The following is a 24,711-nucleotide window of genomic DNA, read 5'->3' on the forward strand; positions in this document are numbered from 1 at the left end:
CTATACGTGGTCGCGCACTCGTTCGTACCTGGATGCGTTTGTGTGCGCGTTTAGCTGACTGTGTGTGACTGACTGACTGAGTGTAGGTGATTGTCTATATTTGTGTGCATGAATTTGTTACACAGAGTTATCTGCGGTGAGCAGACACACCAGCAGAGTGAGTGGTGGGGAAAATCCTCTTTGTAAAGTAGGTCATGGAGTTAGCCGCCTAGCACTGGGATAAGCTTGCTTTAGCTTGTCTGCTAATTATGCTGCCGCCCTCTGTGCTGAGTCACATCTGCAGAAAATGCTCTAAAAACAGACAGAGGAGCTATACGGCAGGATGCACAGGGGGCAGTATCATCAAGTTGTGTGAGAAGGTCAAAATAACAAAAGTTCTAGTATCTTCAAAAACATGGATGCACGTGTTCAGGACCTTTTTAATACTTTAACCTAACCTTAGTAGTGCAGTCAGTCATTTTTGAGGTCATTTTATACATAAAAAATAATATTGTACATATAAAAAAAATACATTAATTAGTGTGCAACAAACTGATGTGTTCTCATGAACTTTGAATGAATCCTTTAAAAATACACAGGAGCAGGCATTGGAAAACCTGTTCACAAAGAACACACAGAATATGAAGTCGACATCAAGTGATGATGAGCTGGTCCTGATGTTTCTAAACAAGCAAAGGAAGAAACTGAAATTCTTGGTTCATCCAATTCTTATGAGAAGGCAGCAGCAGGGAGAATTTGATGGTTTAATCCGGGAGTACATATTTCAGGATGTCAGTGGAGCAGGTTAAGCTCTTGTTGGCAGAGTTAGGACCACACCTGAGGACGCAGAAAAACGATTTCCCAGTGCAGACTGACTCGAGCAGCGTCTAGCTGTGTGTCTGAGGTAAAATAGTATTATTTTACTATTTGTATATTTTGTACCACTGCATTTTTGAGCTACGAGTCCACTTGTTCCCAAAGGCAGTGATCAGATTGGTCCGTTATCTTTATTCGTATCCGAAAAGTCTGGAAAATCAAGCTGGGTTTAAGAAAAATGCCACAAATTGGTCCAGCAAAACTATGTGGTCGGCATGAATGAATAGGTTAGTCTGAAAAATATTTTTAAGCTTCAAAATATTCACATGAATTTTACACGCCTGGTGAGTAAAGGCCTTCAGACTTCAGATATGAAGGTTCATATTTTTATCGTCTAAGAAAGGGTCCCCCCCCCTCCCCCCCACTAAAGAAGTAAAAATCTTCCTCTTCTTGAAATCAGGACTTTAACACGTGAAAGTTTGTATAAGCGTGCTGATTTATTCCTGATAATAACAAAGTTACTGTCAGCAGATGAGAAACTCAACAATGAGCCCACTAAACAACAACAGCTAGTTTTAAGTTAACGTTATGACAGTTAATGTTACGCTTGAGTGTCCTAAAAATCACACGTTCCCTCTGATAAACAGTTTGATTACGTTCTCACATCATATGAGAGTTTATTCACTAAGCGTCAGAGTCCAACAATGATAGGTCGACTTCAAAGAAAATTTCACGTACCGAGAGAAAAGTTCAGGATATCCTCAATGACTCATTTCAGTGTTGTTGTCATAGACACAAGTGAACTTCACTGACTCATTGACTTGTATCAGAATTTCTTCACAGTTTTACAGCCTGCTTCAGAGTAAATACATGTAGACACCAGCTGAGGTGAACAGCAGACTTATAGCCTACAGTCAGTACAGATGAACAGTGGCCACCATAACTACCATTATACCCTTGAAGTAGGCAAAAAAAACCAGAACTCGGTTAACTGCAGTCTGCAATCTACTGACAACTAGCAATGATATTTTACACACTGTAACGTTAAGATCATTTCCATTGACATTTAACAGTATCCCAATCACAATTTTACAAATGAAATTTAACTTACTCATATTGCAAATCTGAGGTACCTGTACTTCATTGTCCATCTTATTTTTTATGCCATGAAAATAAAGCAACTGACCAAAAGAATAAAACATGCTAATTTTAAAACAGTAGCAAAGTGTTAAGTAGAGGAGATCGAACATATTTTGTGGATTCATGATGGGTTGAGAAACAAAGCCAGTCATAGCTTGGTAGTGTGAGGTGAGGCAGAGACACATGTTCATCAAAAGTATCCTGATATAAACAGTAGGGACAAGCCCAGATCTTTGCTTAGGGATAAGAATTTTTAATTTTCTTTTTTATTTGTTTGCTTGTTTGTTTGTTTGCTTGTTTGTTTGTTTGTTTGTTTGTTTTTTAAGGGAACATGTTTAATATTAACATTAGCATTGTATCAGAGTTAGCTTAGAGCTAATTTGCATCTGCAGTCCCTTGGTGGGTTACAAGTAAAATATCACAGCAATAAAATATATAAAAACTGAACTGAATTATAAAATGCATTGTTTTTAAAGCTGAAACTAGAGTTGGAGGTTTTAATGATACTGTGGCATTCCACCAAGTTGGAAATCAATACTGTCAGAGATTTTGTGCTAATTAAACTACAGTCCCTTTTCACCAAAGCTGTTTTCATTTGCTGTAGTTCAAACTAAATAATGGCTGATATTAATCTGATGTTTATGTTGTACCTATGAACATCTCATCAGTGTGACACTGGGTCAGAATGTTCAACATCAGATCCCCGAAACTGGAGGATCAAACATCGCTCCACTGATGCATTGACCTAATAGCTGATGTTTATGCAAATAAACTTAAGTTAGTCAACCAAGATGACAAATCAGTTTCTAATATAAAGGTCTTGTTTTACCCAACTAAGAGTCAAATACCCAGACATATGAAAACAAAAAGAAACAATGGAAAGGCTGGAACCAGAGAATGCATTAAATATTGCAAATTTTACAGTAGACAAGTGTGCTCTCCAGGGTCTTTTGCAGAAACACAATGAAATGGGGGTGATCTGCCAAAACAAACAAAAAGCCAACAAGCAAGTGTTTCGGGGTGATTAGCCAGCCCCATAATATATGCTAATCAAGGATCCAGGCAGCAAAGATGCATGAATTTCTGTCTATAAGCTGCCCAACAAGCAATTGAAGCAAAAATAATAATAAAACAAATATTATTATGTTGGTCAGCAAATTTCAAAATCAATACATGCTTAATGGATCAGCAGTCACATTAAAGTAAAATTACGGTGGCAACCTCTTTGCGACTAGTAAAAGTTAGTGGTTGACCAGTGATTGCAGTTGTTCTCAGACAGGTTTTCACATTACTGGTGTCTAATCTATAAGTACAGACAAATTGCCAACACATTGAAATCAGTCTGAATTGTTCTTTTCATTTCCCGTTTATCATCACAGATCTGGTCCCTGCCTTTGAAAATGGCAACAAAGTCGCAAGTTCATTGAACAAAGTTGCAATAATTTTGGTCATACTATGATAACATAAGCTAGACGGTTAATGGAATTGTTTATGATATACTATCTTCAAAGACTTTATAATAATAGCTCATAATAAGCGCAAGCAATTCCAAATTCCAGTGAAAACCAGTGAAGACGGTGCTGGATGTTGGAGTTTAGAAACATCATTAATGCAGACAAAGTTTCTACAGACTCCATCTCTCCCTTGAACATCTTACTCTCACTCATCTTTGCATGGATCATAAAATTTAAATGCACTTTCAATCAAACACACCCAACATTTTTATGTGCAGAATAACAATGCATAAAACAGCAAAGATGGCTGCGTGTGTGAGGCGAGAGATGCAGACATGCAGAGCCAGCTAGGAGTGTGTGTGTGAAAGGGACCACAACTGTCTTTTAATTGACCTCTTCCATCATTACAGATTCTCTCTACAGAAGTCTTGAATGAGCTGTCCAGTCTTTTATCACTCTCTCTGTCTTTGTCTCTGCCATTTCTCACCCTTGTTTTTCATGATTTTCCTTACACTATACTCTGTCTGTTTTAGTCTAATTTTTCAAGCGAAGCCCCGCTGTCCCCACCCACCACACACACACACATGCACACACACACACCACTGTCTGCTGACTGTCTGTATCTCTGCTTTACATTACATTACTCCCTGCTTGTTTGGGGGCACTACTTAGATGCCTTAACTACTGACCTACATACCTTTCATATCTTGCATGTGTCTGCAGAAGGGGGAAAAAACCCAGCTTGCTCAATCTGCTGGGAAGAAAGTGATCTTGCTTCTGTCAGTGTTGGTGTCAAAAAACCGCCAGTATCTGTTTTAATAATCTCTCCTGTTAAAGGTTTTCTGTTTGCACTGGTGTTACTAGATTTAATGTTGAAAACACAGTCATATGGATTTTTTTTTCCAGTAATTTCTCAACCATCAAGAATCAGTGAGCTGCACAGAAGACCGGCCTCAGTGCAGGATCAGACTGATGCATGCTGTAATTAATAGGGAAATGATTCAACATGGAACAAGCAATTAACTGGCTGAAAAACAATATAGTCTGTAGGAGGAATAGAGGTCGGGGTTATAAATTAAGCATTTAATAGAGAGCAAAGTAATGTTTTGACACACTGAATGTCTTCATTAGAGTGAAAAGAGGCAGCTTTAGAGGCAACCTATTATGCCCAAGCCAGGATTTCTTTCTTTCGTTCTTGAAATCTTAATAAAGCAGATTTAAATGATTCACACAAAATAATCCTTATTTGGGTCCTGGCAGACACAGCCCCTCAGTTCATCATCTATATGCAACAATCTCTTTCACAACCCTTCCCCCTCCCTTTAAGCCAGCTTTCTTATGATTGGCTGTCCCTGGTAAACAAAAGGTTTGAACAGCAGGTGGGTGGGGCTTCTGTACTGTAAAAGCCTTAGTTTTTAGTTCATAGGTCCTTTTCTAAGCAGCAATTTTAAGCATTGTAGCTCAGGTTGATTAAACAGAAGCGGCCCCATTCTATTTAGTGTTTCACAGCTGTTTCCTGTCTTAAAAAACAGAGCCATAATTAATCTTACTGGTTAATTAGTAATACCTGTGTTTACTTAGCAATTATATGCGAAAAGACTACTGTGAAAAGAGCTTATGTGGATTGCTTGCACATGCCCGAGCTTATTATTTTTAGCTCTGGCTTTGCTAAATAAGAGAGACTAGCATCCTAACAGTGTATATACATGACAGAAAATAAGGATATAATACAAAATAGTACATCATACACACCGGGCCCAGTTTAAGTTTAGGTTGGTCAGTGCATATGTCACAAGATTCTTTACAGAAATCTGACTTTCAAATACTTTCCAAGTGGAGAAGTTGACCTATTTGTAGTTTTACATGAAAGGCACACATATCGCCAAAGTCATTGGGATTTCTGCTCCGGAGTCCTCGAATATCTGTGTCAAATTTTGTGGCAATCCATCCAGTAGTCAAGCTGATATTTCACTCTGAGCCAGAGTATTAGATTCACAGACTGGTGGAGGGATCCACCGAGCGATATTGCTTTGCTATCCCACGAGCTGTAGCGTGTCTAAAAATGGCAACCATGATTATCATCCAGCTGTATTCCTCAGCACGGTTTATCATGGCAGGAGATGGATCCCCACCTGCTTATAATGAGAAAATCACTCGTACAGAAAAGAGCAGGGGAGAGGGCTTTGTGTGTGTGTGAGTGTGTGCACCTTTGTATCTTTTGGTGGGTGGGTGGCATGTGTGTGTGTTTGTGGTGTGCAGATGAAACAGTGAATGCCTGGAAACCGGGACAGGGTCAGAGGAAAGGGGTGACACAGCACAACCCCTCTGGCTGGTGTGCGCATCCTGTCTACCTATCAGCATTTAGCAGACCACCCCTGCCTCCTCTTATCTGGATGGAACTGATTGGGCCTTCCACTAGTCTCTATGGCTGGCTTGTATGTGTGTTTTTCCACCACAGGTGCTGGGTTCCAAAAAAGAAACAGATGTGCTCATTTTGTTATTCACTCAGCTAGGGTCCTTTATATATTTGGTGTCTTTTCCCACTGAATAGGGTGCAGCTTCTACTTTTCTTCCACTCGCTGTGTTTAGAGGAGACTCGCAGCTCCTGGACACGCTGGCCTTTTTCACACGGACTCCCTAATCTCCTTGGCTCCCTGTCAGTCAGACCGACAAGCGTGACGCACCCCGTCCTCTCCTCCTTTTTCCTCCCCTCTCTGTCTGTCTCCCTTTCTGCCGTTTATGTCCCCTCAAAAGCCCCAAGCCTTTTCCATCCATCTCAAAAATCCCTCTCTCCGCATGTGTGAAAAACACACTGCACTTTGGTACCAGCATGTCCTTCTGTTTCTCGCATGACATAACACTCGCTCGCTCATCTGCACCTCGCCTAGAGTCTGAACTCTTAACTGAGAAATTAAACAGAAAGGTTTGAGGATCAATTTGGTGGCTGAAGGTCACCTCTGTTTCTGAGCGATAAAAAGGCTTAAGCTATTTTGACAGCTGGCAAGCTTTCACCTGTTCCCAAGCTTTCCCTTAGGCTTGAGGCAGATGCACAGATGAAAAACAGTTTTTTCTCTCTCTTCTACTTTTGTAGATTTTGTCAAACTAAAAGAGACTCAAAGTTTGCACTGTTGTTCACAAGCTACCTTACAACATCTGTGCACTCCATTTGTTCCCATTGTGTCTTTTTGTTTCCATTTCATTCTTCATTCAGTTTCTTTTTTTAATCGTGCATGTATTTTTAGTTGTCTGTCTTTTGATTTACTCCGGGATTTATGTGTTCAATACTTTGTTTTCAGTTGATTTTATTGGAGGATTTGACCCATTCCCACTCTACCATGTCAATGAGAAATCATCTCATCTCCTCTTAAAGCCCATGTACCCGTAAGTACGAGTGCGCTCTCATCCCATTACATGTGTATTTGTCTCTGTGTGTTGGAAGCATATTTATGTGACCTTTCACATTGTTGTTGGTGCAAGTTGTGATCGTGAAACTTTTACATGCGTTGGAAAGTGCAAGAAAATAATCTCCACTTTCATGTCCGTGCCAGAGTTTAGTGTCAGCATCTCTAGGTTGCAACACAGCGTTTACTGACAGAGATTACACAGAGTTGCTTACTCAGTATCTGGAGAAATGACTCATGTCTGGGGAGTAAACTAGTGTCTGAAACATGCTACATCCTGTCAGTGTGCTTTGGGGAATATGGAGACCTTTCATAGCACTGTGTGCGTGTGCGTAAGTGTGTGTGTGTCCACAGGCAGCTACTGGTAGAAAAACACATAAAAATATGTCTACAATTGGATTAATCACTTAAGTCGTGCAGAGGAATTAATAAAAACAAGCCTGGGAAGTAATGTAATAATTCTCTGCCAACATGAAATTAATATTTTATTAGCTTCTTGACAGTTTAATCAACTCTGTCTCTAATAGGAGGAAGTTTTCATCTCCCCTCTTAACCTACTGAGAGTTACCTGTATATCCTGGAGAAATTCTTCTAAGTGTGTGTGTGTGTGTGTGTGTGTTTGTGTGAATAGAAATATCTTTTTCCTTTGGTTGTTCAACAAGTCTTAAAGCTATGCCCTTTCTGTCTATCTTTTTGTCCCTTCCAGGTCTACGTAAATAGGAGAACATCCAGCGGGGAGGTGATGCAGCAAATTCCTACAGAGACAAAATGGTTGCTTTGACACAAACGTCCCAGTGCGCTTCGGTGCATGAGACGTTCCTCCCTCTTTTGATTTCAGTCCTTTAAACGTGTAATTTGCTGATGTACTGCCCAGAAAAGCCAACATTTCTCTGTAAGGGTCCATCGTGACGGGTTTAGGGAGCTGGGGAATTGCAGTAAAACAAAGCATGTATTTAGGGGTATTTGTGTATTTGGGCAAGTATCAATCATTTTGTTCGTGTTGATTTCTCTGCTGTGCTCCCACTGCTGCAACCTGCCCACAATGGGCAAATACCCCCCTCCCAGACTGTGACTGTATAGAACATGTACAGCTATTAAATACATTGTGGATGTAATCAGGGGCTGCCCATCATTGCCAGTCTGTGGTGCTGTGTCTTAGAGGACTCACTGATTTAGCATATTATTGCTGGTTTGGCTCAAATCTTAGCCGGAGGGCTGAATTACAGTGGAGCCTGTGGAATGAGCTATTGTGTGCTGTCTGTTTACTTTAGGCCAGGATGTGTGTGCATAAATACAGAAGCAGAGCAGGAAGAGACAGGGGAGTGTAGAGGTAGAGGGTGGGGAGGGAACAAAAGCACCAAACCTACAGGGGCATCTGTCAAAAATAGAAAATGTAAATAATGAAAGTGGGAGGGTTAAAATTAGCTTTTGATTTAGAGTTTGAAAATGTGAGCTATCAAGAATGCAAAATAGCGTGAGCCTGCAAGAGGCATTCAAACACAAAGGATGGCATGCGAGTCTTAGTTTTATTTCGGGAGTCTTATTATTGTGACTATTTTCACCAACAACAAAGTCGGTGTTTCTGAAGTGTCAGGTGTTTGTGCTCGATGATACGCTGAAAGCTTTGTTTTCACGTCAGTCCCCCTCTAACTACTGACAGATCTGCCAAGGGTGATCATTACACACACTCAAACAAAGGTTACATAGCATATTTTTAACTTGAAGAAAACAATAGAAGTTGTTTCGTTGTTCATATTTAAGCACAACAGTGCTGAGATGTCTGGGTATGGTCTTCAGTGTAGAAGTAGCGTGGCATATACATGAATAGATCAGAGAGTTTTCTCCTGTCACTTCAGCAGTTTAAATTAAATTGTCAGTGTTAATAGTCGCAGCTGTGATTGTTTGAGAGCATGTTGGGGTGTTTTTTTGTTTTGTAATTTTATGCATATTAAGTAATAAGTAAAAAGCAAAACTGGTGTCTTTAAATTGCTTTATATAAACTGGCAACTTAAATTTCTTGTATTCTGACCCAGAAAAACGACAATTATTCAAATGAAATGAAATGAAAAAGTTCATATCTCCCATACTGATTGGTAGCACTTCTTTTGTTCCTGTTAGTGTCATCAAGAAGTCAGATTCGCTCACGCCTTACTGGTTGTGTGAATCACTACTGCCCTCTGGTGTTCATAGTATTCATGTGCAAATTTCAAGGCTACTGAGTTTCTGCTGCATGCTTAACCTTCCATAAAACTCCCTTTTTTTTTTTTTTAGCACTTTCCCTGGCCAGGATTTGTTTCTTATTTTTGTGTTGTCATAGTTGTATTTGCCTTCAGTTGTATGCTACATCATATAGACTGAGATTTGGTCCATTTGAAAGTAATTGCATTGTGTTAATTGATTGGAATAGTTGGCCACTTGGCTTGTTTTCTGTGGAAGTTTTTTCATTTCTGTTTTCAGCAACTTCAGCTATCAAGTGCGTGTCAGAGTCCTCTGTGATCTTAAATGTGCTTTACTGCCAGACAAACAGTTTTTCAACTGTTAGGATTCTTAAAATGATCTGAATACTGTTTCCATTCGATTGATCACCTCGCTGTCTGAGAGATGCAATAATTTTTGTGTCATTGTTTCTTTATAATTTAAAGTTTACACACTCCTGGGAAGCCAGCTAGCGTGTGAGTAAAAACACAAAGCACCTCATATTGTAACATAATCAGTATTAACAGGAAAATGCTTCTAAAATCCTAATGTAAAACAGGTCTTCCTCTCAGTGCAATACAGCCTTTTCCTAACCTGGTGACTAGTATTAGTTGAAACATGTTATATTTGTTAAATTTCCACTGAAAAGAGTCTATCTCTGTGTAGATACTTTTTGTTTTTATAGAAAGTGGAAATGGTTCTTTTTCTCTTCAATTTTGCGTCCTGTGTTCCTCCAACCCGATGTGACCTGAATTTGTATTCCTATTTATCCAGAACTGTGCTTTGTGCTCATGTAAATATGTGTTTGTTAATAAAAGAATGTGCTCTTTTGATGGTCCCATGTGTCATTTAGTAGGTAATTCTGTTTTTGTAAAAAAAATTAAAAATAAAATCCAGAAGCTATAAATATGATGGCAGCTTGAACTGTTTATTGTAGAAAATGATCTGGTAACCCTGACAAAATAAGCAATCAGCACTCTTTATTCTTTCCAGTACAACAGAAACTGGGGCCTGTGGAAAACTCAAGGCCACTCATGCAACACCTGTATAGGGGTGGCTTTTCACTACAGCCTTAGGACATGAAAGCACGGACGCTGCCTCTGATGACAGCTCTGCAGATGGGGCAGTGACGTAGGCTGGCAGCACAATCACCACAAACCACCAGATGACCACAGGGGATGAAGACAATGGACACAAGCTTGTCCATGCACACTTTACAGGTCCTCTCCTCCTGCAGCTGCCTCAGCAGCTCCTCTGGACTGTTTTCCTTAACTGTTGGGAGAAACCGATGAAGACAAACACACAAACTATTTGTTCAAGCACAATGTTGTAAGTCAAGCCTATAGTAATTATACACATTTACTGTTTAATTGGTTGATTTCAAATAAATAAAACTACTACAAGCACAAAATTTTGATCTTTTTTGAAAATCTTTGAGATATTGACTGCTGACCTTTCTCTCTGACAGGTGTCTGTGTTCTTACATTTCCAGCACTGGAGCCTTGCCTCATCTCTGGGTCTGATGTATGCGAACATTAAGAGTCAGTCAGATATATTCGGAACTTAAGGATCCATTAAAATGGTGAATTTTCCTTAATAAAAACAAAACCATTTGAATTCTAATTGAAATACAATGGCTGTTGAACAAATACAGTGAAAGGAAAAGTAGAAACCCCCACCCCCCCCTTTCTATTGTGAAGTGGAAATATATACAGTAGCAGAAAATGTATGTAAATAAACTTAGTTGCTTTCTAACAATGACAGCTACCTCTGCTTCGAGGCCTGCTCTGTCTGTCTTCCTCCTCCGCCTGCAGTACATCAGTAACCAGGTCAGATACAGACGTGTAATGCTGGCCTGTCAGAAGGTACTTGGTTTGGACCAGACTCTCCACCAGGCTGGCTTCAAAGCCCATCTGGAGCACAGACTGTACCACAGGAGAAAGCATGGCCGATGAAGCTCCCAGACCTCCGACCAGATCTGGGGATCAGAGGAAGGGAGATGCCAGGATGATTAGAGAAGCAGCAGCCTTCACTGGACACTATGTGAATTTTATACTAGTCTAAGCACCCCACACACTCTACCCTCTATAAGATAAAGTGTAAATAATTGCCAAATTGTGCAAGCTTACCTCCGTCTGCCAATATATAAACATTTCAAAGCACAGACCCCTTCTGCATTTCAGCTGCTATGGATTATAATTGTGCTTCCTTCATTGTATGGAATAATTGCCCTGTCATGCCTGCCCTGCAACCATGAGCAATAGTCAAATGGCTTCCATAGCTCTCCCTAATTACTTCAATTTTAGAGCAAACATTAGCTCAGGTAATTGATCGCCCATTAATTTCATTTTCAGCTGCCCCCAAAGCAATGAGAATAGAAAGAAATGGACCTGCTACTCAGTGGCTAATTTAAGGTATTAAATCGAGTTTGTGAAAGGTATGCCTTTATCCATCAGATCTGTATTTCAACAAAAGTGGTTGACTTAGGAATAAATCAATCAAGTGGCCGCAGACCTCTTTTCTCTCTTTGTGTGACTTGCAGTGCAAACAGAAATGTTTGATCCCCCTTTTTCTCTCTTGTGTGAACAAGCAAGACTGAGTGTTGATGGTTTAAATCTTTGCTATATATAGAGTACACCTATATAATTAGAGACATGAAAGCAGAAGGCTGCTATGTTGTTAATCATATCTCCTCAGCAAAAGTTAGATTTTTGTTTTTCATAGGACTTACCGCCTCTGGAGCTGATATCTCTACCCGAGGAGGTCTGTGATCCTCCCTGGAGAAGTAATATACTTTTTTTTTTTTTACAGATTTAAATGCAGCAGTGACAAACTACAGCTCATTAATGTGCAGCTATAATATCTCCAATGTTCCAAATAGATAAGAAGCAAAAGGTCTCACCATAGTGTCATCCAGGTGGAAATGAGTGTCCTGTATGTTGCTGATGTATTCCTGCCCCCTCGTTTGGATTAAGAACTCACATCTGAAAACAAAAGCTGCTTTATAATCTACAATATACAGACACACATTTATGCATATGGTGTATATGTGTATGTCAGAGATTTGGCCAAGAGCATCTTTTCAAATATAATACCACCTAATTATTTTTTCAGTTCATTTCTCAAATCAAACATGAAAGATCTTGATAACTCTGGCTGTAGGTTTGTGGTAATTAGGTCATGCTGCAGAACGAATTTGGGACTGATCACGTGCATCTCTGATGATATTATGTGATGCGAATTTTGACATCCAGAGTGACTATAACCTTTGCACATTTCTCGTTATAAAAAGAAATATTGCCATGGCATGACACAAAAAAAGCATTCAGCTGATGTTTCAATATCTGCCTGGAAATGTCCTGTTGTTACCGTGGAAACCATTTGGCATGTTCCTGCCAGGGGTCGTCGCCTGGCTCCCAGTTCCTCAGCCCTCCGTCGCAGTAGAAGCATTTGACATTGTCACCGTGACCTGCGATAATATAAGACGGCTGTGAAAAGGGAGCAATGACACACGCCCACTTAATCTTCGCAGCTTTAGAACGAACTCAGAAAATCTCTCACGCACCAAAGGAATAAAATACATGCAAAAACTATAACCTGAACAAATTGTAATGAAGGTTAATCAAGCCTTCCCTGATACTGTCTTGACAAAACTACTTGGAATGCTGTTCATGATATTGTGTCCACACCCTGTGTACTGCCTGAAGCTGTACACATCCTACCTCTTTAGCAGCTCCAGCTTTGTCTAGGTTGTTCTGTCCACAACATCATGAGTCAGCAGGACAATTGTACCATGAACTCTCACACAGTGGGGTTGGTCACTCTAGCAGTGACAAGATCTGTGCTGGATATTTTACTTACAAATACGAGTAAATACTATAGTTTTGCTCATCGTTTGTTAAAACCAAGAGGTGATCAGCATTATTAGGCTTTAGAGTCAGACATTTGAGTACCTGTGTAGAAAAAGCCTGCTCTGGCAAGAACATCGGGTTGGATTGAGGCTTCGGTGGGCCAGTTGTGGAAAGTGGTGAGCCGCGAATCCTCTGCTTCCATCTCTGGGTAGACTGCTTGCCCAGCTGTTCCCTGGTCATCCATAGTCATCCTCTGGAGCTGACTCAAAAGCTGTCCATCCACAGAATCTGAGGAGTCAGCTTGAAGTGGGATATTTCCTACAGCTCGACCCAGAATGAAGCTGCAAGCAGGGAAATGTCTTTTATGCTCAGTGGCTGGGCTATCCCCTTGTACCCAGCATCTTAAAATCCCTCCACAGCAGAAACACTGTACTTTATCCCCAGGGCCTAGAAAGAAAAACCCTGCCTTGGCCAGATCTCCAGATGTGACAGGTGCATCTGCTGGCCAGTTGTGAAAAGTTCGAAGTCTCTCTCCTTCTCTTCGCATCTGAGGCTCCTCAAGGATGTGAAGCATAGCTTGCCTGTCATCCATCATTGTGTAGCATATAGGTTTCCCTTTCCCTTTTTGTTCTGTGCCAGTCATCCCTTTTGCGGTCCATAGTGGAGCGCACACTGAAGGTCAGCGCAGCACATCCAGTTGAAAATAATGTGATCAGCTGCAGGGGGCCTGCACAGTGACCTACAGGAGACTGCTTTCCAGAAAATCCCCCAAATGCCAGAATATTTGCTCTTTGATCCTTGAATGAATGACAGCCTGAACATGCCATGTTGCTCCGCCTCTTAGGAAAACACTGCAAAACATTTCAGCGGCATGCCTTTCCCTAATAACTAATCATTTTTAAAAGGATGCTTTTCTTTAAACAAAATAGCAGAAAACAACTTAATGTATAGATCATGAGAATACAGGTAAATAAAAATGAGAGCTTGCACAATAAAATGTGAAAACAAATTGCTTAAATACACAAAATAATAAGATGTGTCATCTTCTTTCTTGGAAGGAAAAAAGTGTACATTTAAATCTAATTAAAAGACCTTCTATCTAAATAGTCTATAATATATGGGATGTTGAATATCTAGATGATGAGCCACGAGGCAAGCCAAGTCGAAACATAACCTACACAAGATGGGGAAAATAAAACAGCTCTTATAGCGACTTTGATTTGATTATAGATAATCAAACATTTCACCATCTATTTACACTATACACAGTAAATAAATTTGACCTTTGACTGAGTTTAGGGGATTGCGTATGTCTCGTTGCTTCCTCCTAGTGGTTAAAGGGTGTAACATTTACTGCACAATTGCATTTCTAATCTATGTAAAATTAGCTATACTAAAATAATCATGACAACTCAACTGTTTTCCTCACTGTGTTTCAGGCTGATTATATACCAAATTCATAACAATGGGAAACCAGTGGCGCTGTGCACACAGTCTCACATGAGCGCTGTGTCTGACTGAACTGTCAGTTCTAGGGGGCCTGCAGAAAACCACCAGCAGTCTGCTGACACCTCCTGGCGCTATTTACACCCACAGGGGATGCAGAAAATAGCACTCGTGATACTGGAATAGTACTTATAGAACTAGAATTATGTTTTTGTGTTTTTTGTTTTATTTTGTTTTTTGTTAAACGACTTGGATTTATTCGTTGCTACCATTAAATCACAGCCATGGATGCACTTTGCCGATGGTAAGGATGCCTCAAACTTTTGCCACCCCGTGGGGAACGACGTGAACTACAGCGGCGGCTCAAAGCCCGGATGGAGCAGCCATTGGGGAAGTGTACAGGGCTTTAACGTAACTGAGGAGGTCTCTCTCTCTCTCTCTCTCTCTCCCTCTGTGGAATTAAAAAAAAAGACAAAGTAAGAGGCGACCGAAAATATTCACGGTCGGAAAGGCCCGTTCGGCGACACGTACCATCAACTTGAATACCTTTACCGGGGACTTGACTGCTTTCGGACGCAGTATCCGAAGCGACTGACTTGAACTGTGGAAGTTGGGATACGTCCACACAGTGGAAAATATACAGCTGAGCCTGCGCTACAACTGCTAGCCACACGCTAAGCGGCGCAGCTAGCCACAAAGCTAACTGTAACTGAGCTGTGAACTTGCTTTTCAAATCACGGGGGTTGCAATTCAGTCACAAGCTCAGGCTCTGTGAGAATCCAGGGATTTGCTTAATGAATTATGTCTGCCACAAGCATTGACCCTCAGGTAGGAAGGACGACTTACTTCGTCTGTAGAGAGCTTCTAGGCTACCTCACCCGCTAACGTTAACGATTTATTGGGCTATGGCTATTGCTCGGAAGTGCTAGCAAGCCACTAGCATTTGGCCGGTGCTTGTAGCTAGCGAGTTAGCCACTTTCCGTGAAATTGCTAAATGTTTTATTGGACGAGTAAGAAAGATGACACTTTTGCGAAAATATTCAGGCTGTTGTCAGATGTATCTTTAACAGAATCGATATGTTTTGTTGCCTATTGGGGACGGGGAAAAAAGTAGCAGCCAATACCTGAATACGTGAAACCCAAAGCTAGTTAACGTCAACAGATTTACATAAAGGCTCAGGCTAACTTATTCTTTAAATAGTAACTTTTATAATGGAATCTTTTCTCGTGTCTGGGCTGTGAAAAATATTTGAATCTGCTAAGAAACACTAAGCTGAAAGCTGCATTAAGTCTGATGGCTTTTGTAGAGCCATTTTAAGGGAGCTATGGTAGTTAGCAAAGTTGTATGTGGATTAGAGCTATCATAAACTGGTTATTTAAATAAACAGTTAATCATAGACCATTACATTGTACAATATGTCAAATAAAAGTGTAATTACTATACACCTTTTAATATAGAATAGCGTAAGGCAAGTGTTTCAGATGGCTCTCTTCGGGAAGTAGTCTCATGTTCAGTTTCTAGGCAATGGATAGGTAACATTATGGGTTGTACTCACAAGCTACGTGTGATATCTCAGGCCGACTCAAAATAACTTTTTGGTCTTCTTTTCCCCCCTTTCCTATGATTTACTTGGACACAGAGATCAAAGGGACAAGCATCTAAAGGTGAGTTGTGGATGACTGTATCAAGATAATTACTTTTTACATCTAAAGACCAGGACAAATTAAAGGAAAACTTTAAATGCTTGGCCTGGAGATATCCAGTGGATCTGTTTTGCTGTTGTGGTTTGAGTCCACTTATCACCTTAGAGGGAAGAGTATCTGAATTACTACAATATTGTTCTTGAAGATCACCTTTGTTCTATGACGAATAAGTTTAATTAGATGTCAGTGGCCTTTTTTGGATGATAGTACCCTCATCCCTCAAATATAAATTATATGCTACCAGAGCCATGTCACAAGTAGCATATGATTGATTTTTGAACCAATGTCTTGGACAGTGCACCATCACCATTATCATAACACTAAATATCTTTTAGTACAATGTTTTTACAGTCCCCCACCCCCCAGACACAGACACTTTTTAGAATAAATGCCAACTTTCATAGATGAACTCTTTAGAATTTGGCAGATTAAGATTGGGTCAGTGTCCAAAATTGTCCTTTTCCACATGTAGCAATTAAAGGAGATAGTTTCCCAGGTTGGTACTACTTAAAACACTGTAACAACATGTAACAACATCTGTGTTACAACAGACCGAAGAACCATAGTCTGGTTTTACTTAAACCAGTGAGATTGGCATCCTTGTCCTCTCTGTGGTGTGCAATACCATATTTCTGAGTAATTAGTACACTATGCTGGAGATTGATACAGTGTAATGAAAATTTATAGTTAAAATTATCTAATTGGATTGTCAAACTACATTGTTTATTGTGTTTGACACTGGTAGATGAATATCTACATTTAAAGGTGATATCCTTTCCGCTAGCGATTTTTAAAAAAATTTATGCTCTTATTCTTTATAAGTCAAGTGTTAACATGTAATACAAATAATAATAAAGCCAAATGGCAAAATATTGTACTATTTCACATTCAGAGGGACATACTAGATTAGAATACCTTTGCTATTAAAAATAAAAATTTCAGAAACCTCTAAATTGGTAGATTGGGGGTGTCAAACACAAGGCCCGTGGGTCAGAATTAGTCTGGCAAAGACCCCGTTCCGGCCCGGGGGATGGACATTTAATTGGCAGTTGGCTGGCAGAATGTTTTTATTTGTACAGACGGATCTCTTACATTTGTGGCCTTACATTTGTGTATATGGCCTATGATGTAAAATTTGACATCCTCCCTTTCCTGTGGATTCAGTAACATTTTTTGAAGAATGTGGCATTTGGGCGAACGTGTTTTATTTTTATGTTTACATACGAGATTGATATTTATGAAATGCAATGATTTATGTCTCTTATGGTTTGGCATTTATTTAGTTCATGATTTTATAGTAAGGGCACAAATCCATCTCTGCAGTATGACACACACACACACACACACACACACACACACACACACACACACACACACACACCCATAGCCTAGAAAATTGCCTGCAAATTTTTGCAATATAATAAAGGGTGGGGGGATAAAGGTTCCAATCACTGGAGATGCACTATATTCCAGTTTACATTTCCTAAATCCCATGTTGATAAAATTTCACATCCTTCACACACTTTCCATCCACATTAACAGTCTTTTTCCAGTGAATACTCCCATTTGGAAAATATATATATAAATCTTATAAAGTTTGTATCTGTCTTGTGTGAAACTTGTATGAACACACAAGAGTGAAAACAGATATAAAATCCCTTGAAAAATTATATAAATGAAACCTGTATGTTTTGGATACTTCCTAAAACAATATATGAAAGTAATGAGAAAGTGACCACTTTCATGAGTAAATCATATAAGCCTTATATGATTCACTATATGAAGCAAGCCAAATCTGATGCAAGTCTTTTATAATTTTTTTCTATTTCTTTTCCATATGGGCCAACATAATCAGAAACCCTTGTAATCAGAGTGAATTGTATCATACCACCAAATTGTTAAAAATTGCAATGAAAAAGCTATTTTGAAAAGAACCTGCTTAATATTGTTTTGAAGGCACAATAAGAACTTCCTGTTGCTTCAAAATTGCTCTCATCTCACAGGTGAGGGGCACACTTGTGTCTCCAGAAACTTGGTATTTTCAGTGTAAAACACAAAAGTCCTGAGTACTCAGAGCCTTAAATATCAAAATGTAGTTTTTGACGATAAATCACATTTTTATTACATTATTACTCCACCTGTGCCTCAAAATTCTTATTACTGCAGCTGTCCAAAACAATGACTCCTTTGTACTGTAATGTTGTAGCTGATTTGTGTAAATGAACATTTTTTTTTTTTTTTATCCCAACCAATTATTACACAGAAAGATTTACTTGCAATTTATTATTGTTGGTTCTTCATGAACACTGATATTGGTATATTTGATCTGCTGCAGCTTTTGGACAGACAGGTCTTAAATTGTGCTCATCTCAGGTCTGGCTGGCAGCAGGCCACAAGCTCATCCACATCTGGTTGTCTGGCATGGTTTGGCAGTTTTGGTGTAATGTTTGGGGGTTTTTTTTTGGGGGGGGGGGGGGGGGGGGGGGGGAGGGTGCTTGTGGAAAAGCAGAGACATTAAAAACTGATTAAACTAACATTTATAGAACTAATATGTTTGAGAAATCGAAGACAGCATCAGTGTGATTTGATTTTTGATTTTGTAAAAATATATTAAGAGTTTCATACAATCATAAGGTTATCCCTGAACACACTACATCTTGAAAGCTAAAAAAGCTGTTGCTATATAGACCTCAAAACATAACTGCATCCTCAGTACAAAATAAGTTTAAACGATCCATTAATGTTTTGTTTTGTTTTTTTGCAGTGCAAAATGGTTCACTGCATCAGAAGGACACTGTCCATGACAATGACTTTGAGCCATACCTCACTAGTCAATCAACTCAGGTAAAGTCTGCTCTTCCGCTTCTCTCACATGAGTTGTAAGAATGTTATTCATTATCGAATGCCACAGCATGGCAAATGTATGCACAGTCACTTTTTATAAAAAAGTGAACCTTGTAACCTACGCAATGAAATGGGATTTGTTAAGAAGCCTTTAGCTATTTACCTATCAAAAATCCACAACTAGCAGAGTTGTATTTAATTTGTTGTGGGGTATTTTTAAGTTTAACTCAGTTATTTGCTAATGTTGTGATTCTGACTTCTATTCATTCAGAACAACAGTTACCAGTCCATCACCGACCCTTACTTGCCAAGCTACTACGCTCCTTCCATTGGATTTCCATACCCCCTAAGTGAGGCTCCCTGGTCCACAGGTGGTGACCCCCCTATTCCATACCTCACCCCATATGGACCCTTGAGTAATGGAGACCATCACTTCATGCCGGACACAGTGTTTGGCCAGCCAGGGGGCCTGGGAAGCAGTATCTATCCCCACAGGTTTAACTTTTTCCCTGAAAACCCTGCCTTCTCTGCTTGGGGGACGAGTGGCTCCCAGGGCCAGCAGACTCAAAGTTCAGCCTATGGTGGCAGCTATAGCTATCCTCCCAGCTCCCTGGGGGGCACTCTGGTGCCTGATGGTCAGACAGGGTTTCACAGTGACACCCTGAACAAAGCCCCTGGTATGAACAGCCTGGAGCAGGGTATGGTTGGCTTGAAGATCGGTGGGGATGTCACTGGTCAGGGGTCAGCAGTAAAGGCTGTAGGATCTGTGATTGGTGGACCTGCAGTGGCAGCCACAGGAAACGGAGCAACGCCGATTGGAATGCCCCCACCTAAACCCACCTCTTGGGCGGCCATTGCCAGCAAGCCTGCCAAACCACAGCAGCTAAAAGCTAAGGTGAAGCCAGGGATGCCCAACCCAGGGGGAGCTCTTCCCCCACCACCCATCAAACACAACATGAACATTGGGACCTGGGAAAAGGGCCCAGTGACTAAAGTAGCCACAGCTCCACTGCAGCAACAGCAGCAGCCTCTTGGCCTGCCTCATGCCATGCCACCTCAACCCCCCATGCAGCAAGGACCCATGCAGCCCCCTCCTCCTCAGTCTTTGGTGCAACCCCAGATGCCACCTATGGCCTTACAGCCCCAGCCCCCCCATCACCACCAGCCACCACCCCAGCCCTACCAAAACCACACACAGCCCCCACAACCCCAGACCCGCTGGATTGCTCCACGCAACCGTAACCAAGGTTATGGCCAGGGTGGACCTGGCCATGATGGTAGTGGTGTGATGGGTGTGGTTGGTAGTGGGAACAATGGTCCCCAAGCATCTTCCAGCCAAGGACCTTGTGGAGAGTCGCACCCAGTGCTGGAGAAGCTGCGGGCCTCCCATAGCTACAACCCCAAGGACTTTGATTGGAACCTGAAGAATGGCCGTGTTTTCATCATTAAGAGCTACTCTGAGGATGATATTCATCGCTCCATCAAGTACTCCATCTGGTGCAGCACTGAGCATGGCAACAAGCGGCTGGACTCAGCCTTCCGGGCCATGAATGGTAAAGGTCCTGTATACCTCCTGTTCAGTGTCAATGGCAGTGGTCATTTCTGTGGTGTGGCAGAGATGCGTTCACCAGTGGACTATGGGACCAGTGCTGGTGTTTGGGCACAGGACAAGTGGAAAGGCAAGTTTGATGTGGACTGGTTGTTTGTTAAGGATGTGCCTAATAGCCAGCTGCGCCACATCCGCTTGGAGAACAACGACAACAAGCCAGTGACCAACTCCCGTGATACCCAGGAGGTACCCCTGGAAAAGGCCAAGCAGGTGCTCAAAATCATTGCCACCTACAAACACACAACCTCCATCTTTGATGACTTCTCCCATTATGAGAAGAGACAGGAAGAAGAGGAAGAGGTGCGCAAGGTGGGTACAGTCATCTCTCTGTTATCTTAAAAATAGGATTTTGTACCTTTTTAGTGGAAAACTGGTGAAAGTTTCTTTAGATAATTTGACTCTTGATTTGTTCCTGATCTTGTTTTTGTCTGTCTCCTCTTTGCTCTTTTTTGACAGACTTTTGAACCTGCTCAGATACAGAACCGCTCCCGGTTGGATCAGGTAAAAAGCTGACTTTTTTTTTTTTTTGCTGTTTGATCAGCACTTTAAATACATGCAGACATCTGTTCACCAAGAAATGCTGCACTTAGTTTGTTGTTGTCTAATGATCATATGAGTAATGTTTGAGTAATTTTTTGTTTGTTTGTTGCTTTTGTTCTTTTTTTTCTGAACAGGAGCGCCAGAACAGGAATAAACAATAGAAGACATCTATCCTTGGCTTGATCAACAGTTACACTAGGACTTGATTTAAAAAAGACAGAAGATTATGAAAATGCAAGCAAACCCTTCTTTTTTTTATTTTTATTAATTTAATCCTGGTGAATCTGCCATCATTGACACTTGTGCTTTTTTTTTTTTTTTTTGCCCCATGTACCACCACGTTTTGTGCAGGGATAACAAGCTGATTTAATGTATTACCTAGCCACCACCACCACCACTCTTTTTATTTCAGTTTTTTATAAACATTTTTCTTCCCATTCCATGACGTACTCTTCTCTCAACAGACTGGTTTTCTCTCTCTTGCCCACCCACTCCCCCCTCTTTACAATTGAATCAGGGTTTGACTGCACCATGGAGGAAAAAATAAATCTGCCACTTTATATTTCAGTACAATCAGGAACGGATGTGTCCTGCCCCTATTTGTCCATTTGGGGGCAACATTGCCATGCTTCAGAGGTTTAACTGTGCCAACAGGGTTGGAGGATCACAAAGGCAATGTTGGACTTGGAACTGTGCGATAATAAAACTTCTTCAAGGTTTTATCTATTTTTCATTCAGATCGACAAAATCTCTATTTTTTGGCTTACTACTGACAATTTTCATTTCAGAAACCTGTTTTCTGGAGCCTTAACATTTTTTTTCTAATTATTGGTGACTTCTCAAAAGAACTGCTCAAACAGTGACACTGCTGGAGAAATCAGGGATAGTGTGAAGTCACACGGGACTCGAGACATTTCAGAGGAGGAATTGCAAAGGCCTCTGGGAAAGAAATAATGGATGTGTCCTCCACAACCAGAACTCTCACCATTTAAATCAAAAATTGTACTATTGACATCCTTCACACCCCTCTGCTTTGCTTTCTTTTGATGTTTGTCGTGAAGGGGTCCTTTGTATGTTTCATCAGGAGATTCTGCTTGTGTACACAACCCAGTCTGAGAGAATTGTCGCATCCACCACCTTAAATTACTTTATCAGATTTATGTAATGATGTAAGTGCTGCATTGAATCAATTGTTGCTATCATATTTTTGTTCCACAAAAAGGGGGAAGGTTCCGATATTTGTCTAGTCACCGTCATTCTGTCTTAATCCTTTCTTTGTTTTTTCCTTTAATTTGGTTTCGCTAAGTCTATCATGTTGGTCATAATGCTAAGCTTTAACGTAGGAGCCTATATATTCATGGAGAAAGCCTAAAAATGTATAACCTAAAAATTAATGTAACTGATTTAATATCAAGTAAGAAAAAAATACGAAGAATGAGATGTGGTTTCTGTGTGTTTTTTGGATGTTGCGATTATAGTTTGTTCTAGACTGAAGCCATTGATTATGATACTGTAAACTACATTGAGGTATGTTTAAAAAAGAAAAAAAAGATTGGATATTAAAAAATAAAAAATATTAATAGATGTGTGTGCCCATGCATGGCAAGCTGCATAATGGAAGTCTGTTGGGGATGGCTGAAGTATTATTTACTCTGCAGCTTGTTTTTTCGGGTGATGACGGGTGTTCAGACGCCCGTTTTGGAGCATTCACAGCAAGATTATTTGTGAGATCAGTTGGTTCGCGCCTCGTGATTAGTTTGAGATTGTCATTTAATCTTGGACTGAAAGATTACAAAGATGAAGAGAGGAATTCATGACTGCCTTTTTGCCTTTTAAGGGATTTTTATTTTTGTTTCTCTCGTCTGTGTAATTCTTATTTTTAATCTGTTGTGATTTTACAGTGAGCTAATTCAATTTTCAGATTCCACTTCACAGTTCTCTGAAGTCGTGTCACCTTAACAGTAATGTCAGGTAAACATGTCCTGGAAATAAGCTGTTTGTATTCTCAGATTATGTTAGATTATGTGAGTGTTGTGCGATATGTCTTGACTGTTAACACCGTTAAAACATTGAAATGGCACAAGTGCTGCACTGTGCTGAGGTACTTCAAATCATTTGAACTGTCTGCTTCACAGCAGTATTTTCCAGGTGTGTGTTTGCACCTGACCAGTGTAACTCCCCCCCCCCCCCCCCCCCCCCCCAAAAAAAAAAAAATCATTGAGAGAACTGCCATCTAACAGTAGCCTTTGTTCTTTGTCTCCTCATTTTTTTATTTTTTATTTTAAATCTGCACTAATCAATAGCTAGGTGGATATAAGCAATACGGTGAACATGTTTAACTTCACCAACACCGCTCTCACCAAGTAGCGTAAAGGCAGGGAAAAGCTTAAGGATGCCGCCGCCAACCCATCGCAGCCACAGCCGTCTTTCTCTCGGGAAGCGACTGGTTGTGATTGTAGGACAGGGCCTAAATGCATGTTAATGTAAACTGTCAGGAAATGTTTGCTGCAAGAGGGATGTCAGGTTAGCCATGAAATTATATTTATTAAAGGATCAATGAAATACAAAGTACTAAATAAACCTTATCTTGTAGGCCACAGCTGTAGTGACGATACCTTGTTCAAAAGATCTATCTTGGTTTTCTATCTTAAAAAAAAAATCAAGCCTTAATAAACTGTCCATTCAGAAATTACTTCGTCTTGATCTCATGAATTCTTTGTGAGTAACTAAACAAACATGTGGCCTTATATAATGAGTGAAATCTCTGTAGTGCAGCCTGCAGAGCTTAAATGTCACTGAAAGGTTTTCTTTGCTGCAATTTGTTTTTCTTTGTGTTTTTCACCATGATGCTGACAACAGTGTAAATACTTTATTGTAGTATAAGGCAAATGTGTCCACAGTTTCAAGTAGTCTAGAGAAGAATTTGAGTGCACAAATGGAGTTACTGCACCCTGGAATAAAAATAAAAACAGATTTGACATTTATTGAAATTGATTTAGCCATTTTACGCTTCTAAAATAATACAAGATAGAGGCTTTAGGTTTGAATTAGGAAAAGGGTGGGGGTAATCTAGTTGTTTAGTCTGAGATGTCTTTTTCGCTTGCTGTAAATGTAAGTTGTTTTGAAACTCCGTTAATGATATAATTGATCCACAATAGATTTTCTTTTCTTCCCTTGACAGGAGCTCTCCGTGGTGCTGAATTCTTGATTTGAAGGACCTGCTGGTAGGATGTTCCAGTCACAATCTGGCGTGAAAACACTCTGAAATGGAGAATTTCTTCTACCTTAGATATACATTAATGTGATCATTTTAAAGGATGTGTGGGCAAATGAGTGAATCCTTTCCAGATCATCAGGGAAGATCTGTGGAACAAAACCTAAATCACAAGACTGCTAATGTGTAACTCTTAGTTCTACATTTATAAAATATGCTTATGCAAACAGTCCATGGATTCAAAACTGGGATGAGGGCATACAATCGGTAATAAAATAATTACAAGAACAGATAGAAAACTCAGTGCAGCTTATTCTTTATTTGTTTTGCATCATTACAAAATATAATTTCAGCTATAACAACAGGCAAACAATATTTTCAGACTATACAGATTAAGCAGCAAAAGGTGCTATATAACTGCTAATAGAATGAGATGAGTTCTTTTTGCTGGAAATCTTTCTGAGTGAATTAAAGAAAAAAAAGATTTTATTAGGTGGCACAAGCTCCAAACCTGAGG

General features: G+C 40.1%; 3 protein-coding genes across 4 annotated transcripts in view; 2 read left to right on the forward strand and 1 right to left on the reverse strand.

Annotated features, from left to right (window-relative positions):
• nkain4 (sodium/potassium transporting ATPase interacting 4) overlaps positions 1-9,817 on the forward strand; it is a 53,200-nt gene extending 43,383 nt beyond the window's left edge. Inside the window, exons 6-7 of one of the 2 annotated variants that reach the window (XM_004546016.5) lie at positions 6,686-6,770; positions 7,497-9,817. In XM_004546016.5, the coding sequence (XP_004546073.1) occupies positions 6,686-6,770; positions 7,497-7,506 (95 nt within the window). In that variant the 3' untranslated portion in view covers positions 7,507-9,817. The remainder of the gene's footprint in view (positions 1-6,685; positions 6,771-7,496) is intronic. The other variant, XM_004546017.5, reaches the window with a different exon arrangement.
• Positions 9,818-9,893: 76 nt separating this feature from the next.
• Positions 9,894-13,578, reverse strand: birc7 (baculoviral IAP repeat containing 7). Its single transcript, XM_004546015.4, has 7 exons — positions 12,940-13,578; positions 12,356-12,455; positions 11,889-11,970; positions 11,718-11,763; positions 10,755-10,964; positions 10,440-10,505; positions 9,894-10,258 (listed from the first exon to the last, which is right to left on the reverse strand). Exons 1-7 carry the CDS (start codon positions 13,478-13,480, stop codon positions 10,059-10,061), a joined length of 1,245 nt encoding a protein of 414 aa, XP_004546072.1. The 5' UTR covers positions 13,481-13,578; the 3' UTR covers positions 9,894-10,058.
• An 815-nt stretch (positions 13,579-14,393) lies between these two features.
• Positions 14,394-23,170, forward strand: LOC101482099 (YTH domain-containing family protein 1). Its single transcript, XM_004546018.6, has 6 exons — positions 14,394-15,111; positions 15,924-15,948; positions 18,752-18,831; positions 19,103-20,749; positions 20,897-20,941; positions 21,115-23,170. Exons 1-6 carry the CDS (start codon positions 15,085-15,087, stop codon positions 21,139-21,141), a joined length of 1,851 nt encoding a protein of 616 aa, XP_004546075.1. The 5' UTR covers positions 14,394-15,084; the 3' UTR covers positions 21,142-23,170.
• Positions 23,171-24,711: the final 1,541 nt, after the last annotated feature.

This window comes from Maylandia zebra, linkage group LG20, assembly GCF_041146795.1.
Source record: "Maylandia zebra isolate NMK-2024a linkage group LG20, Mzebra_GT3a, whole genome shotgun sequence".
Classification (NCBI taxonomy): Eukaryota; Metazoa; Chordata; class Actinopteri; order Cichliformes; family Cichlidae; genus Maylandia; species Maylandia zebra.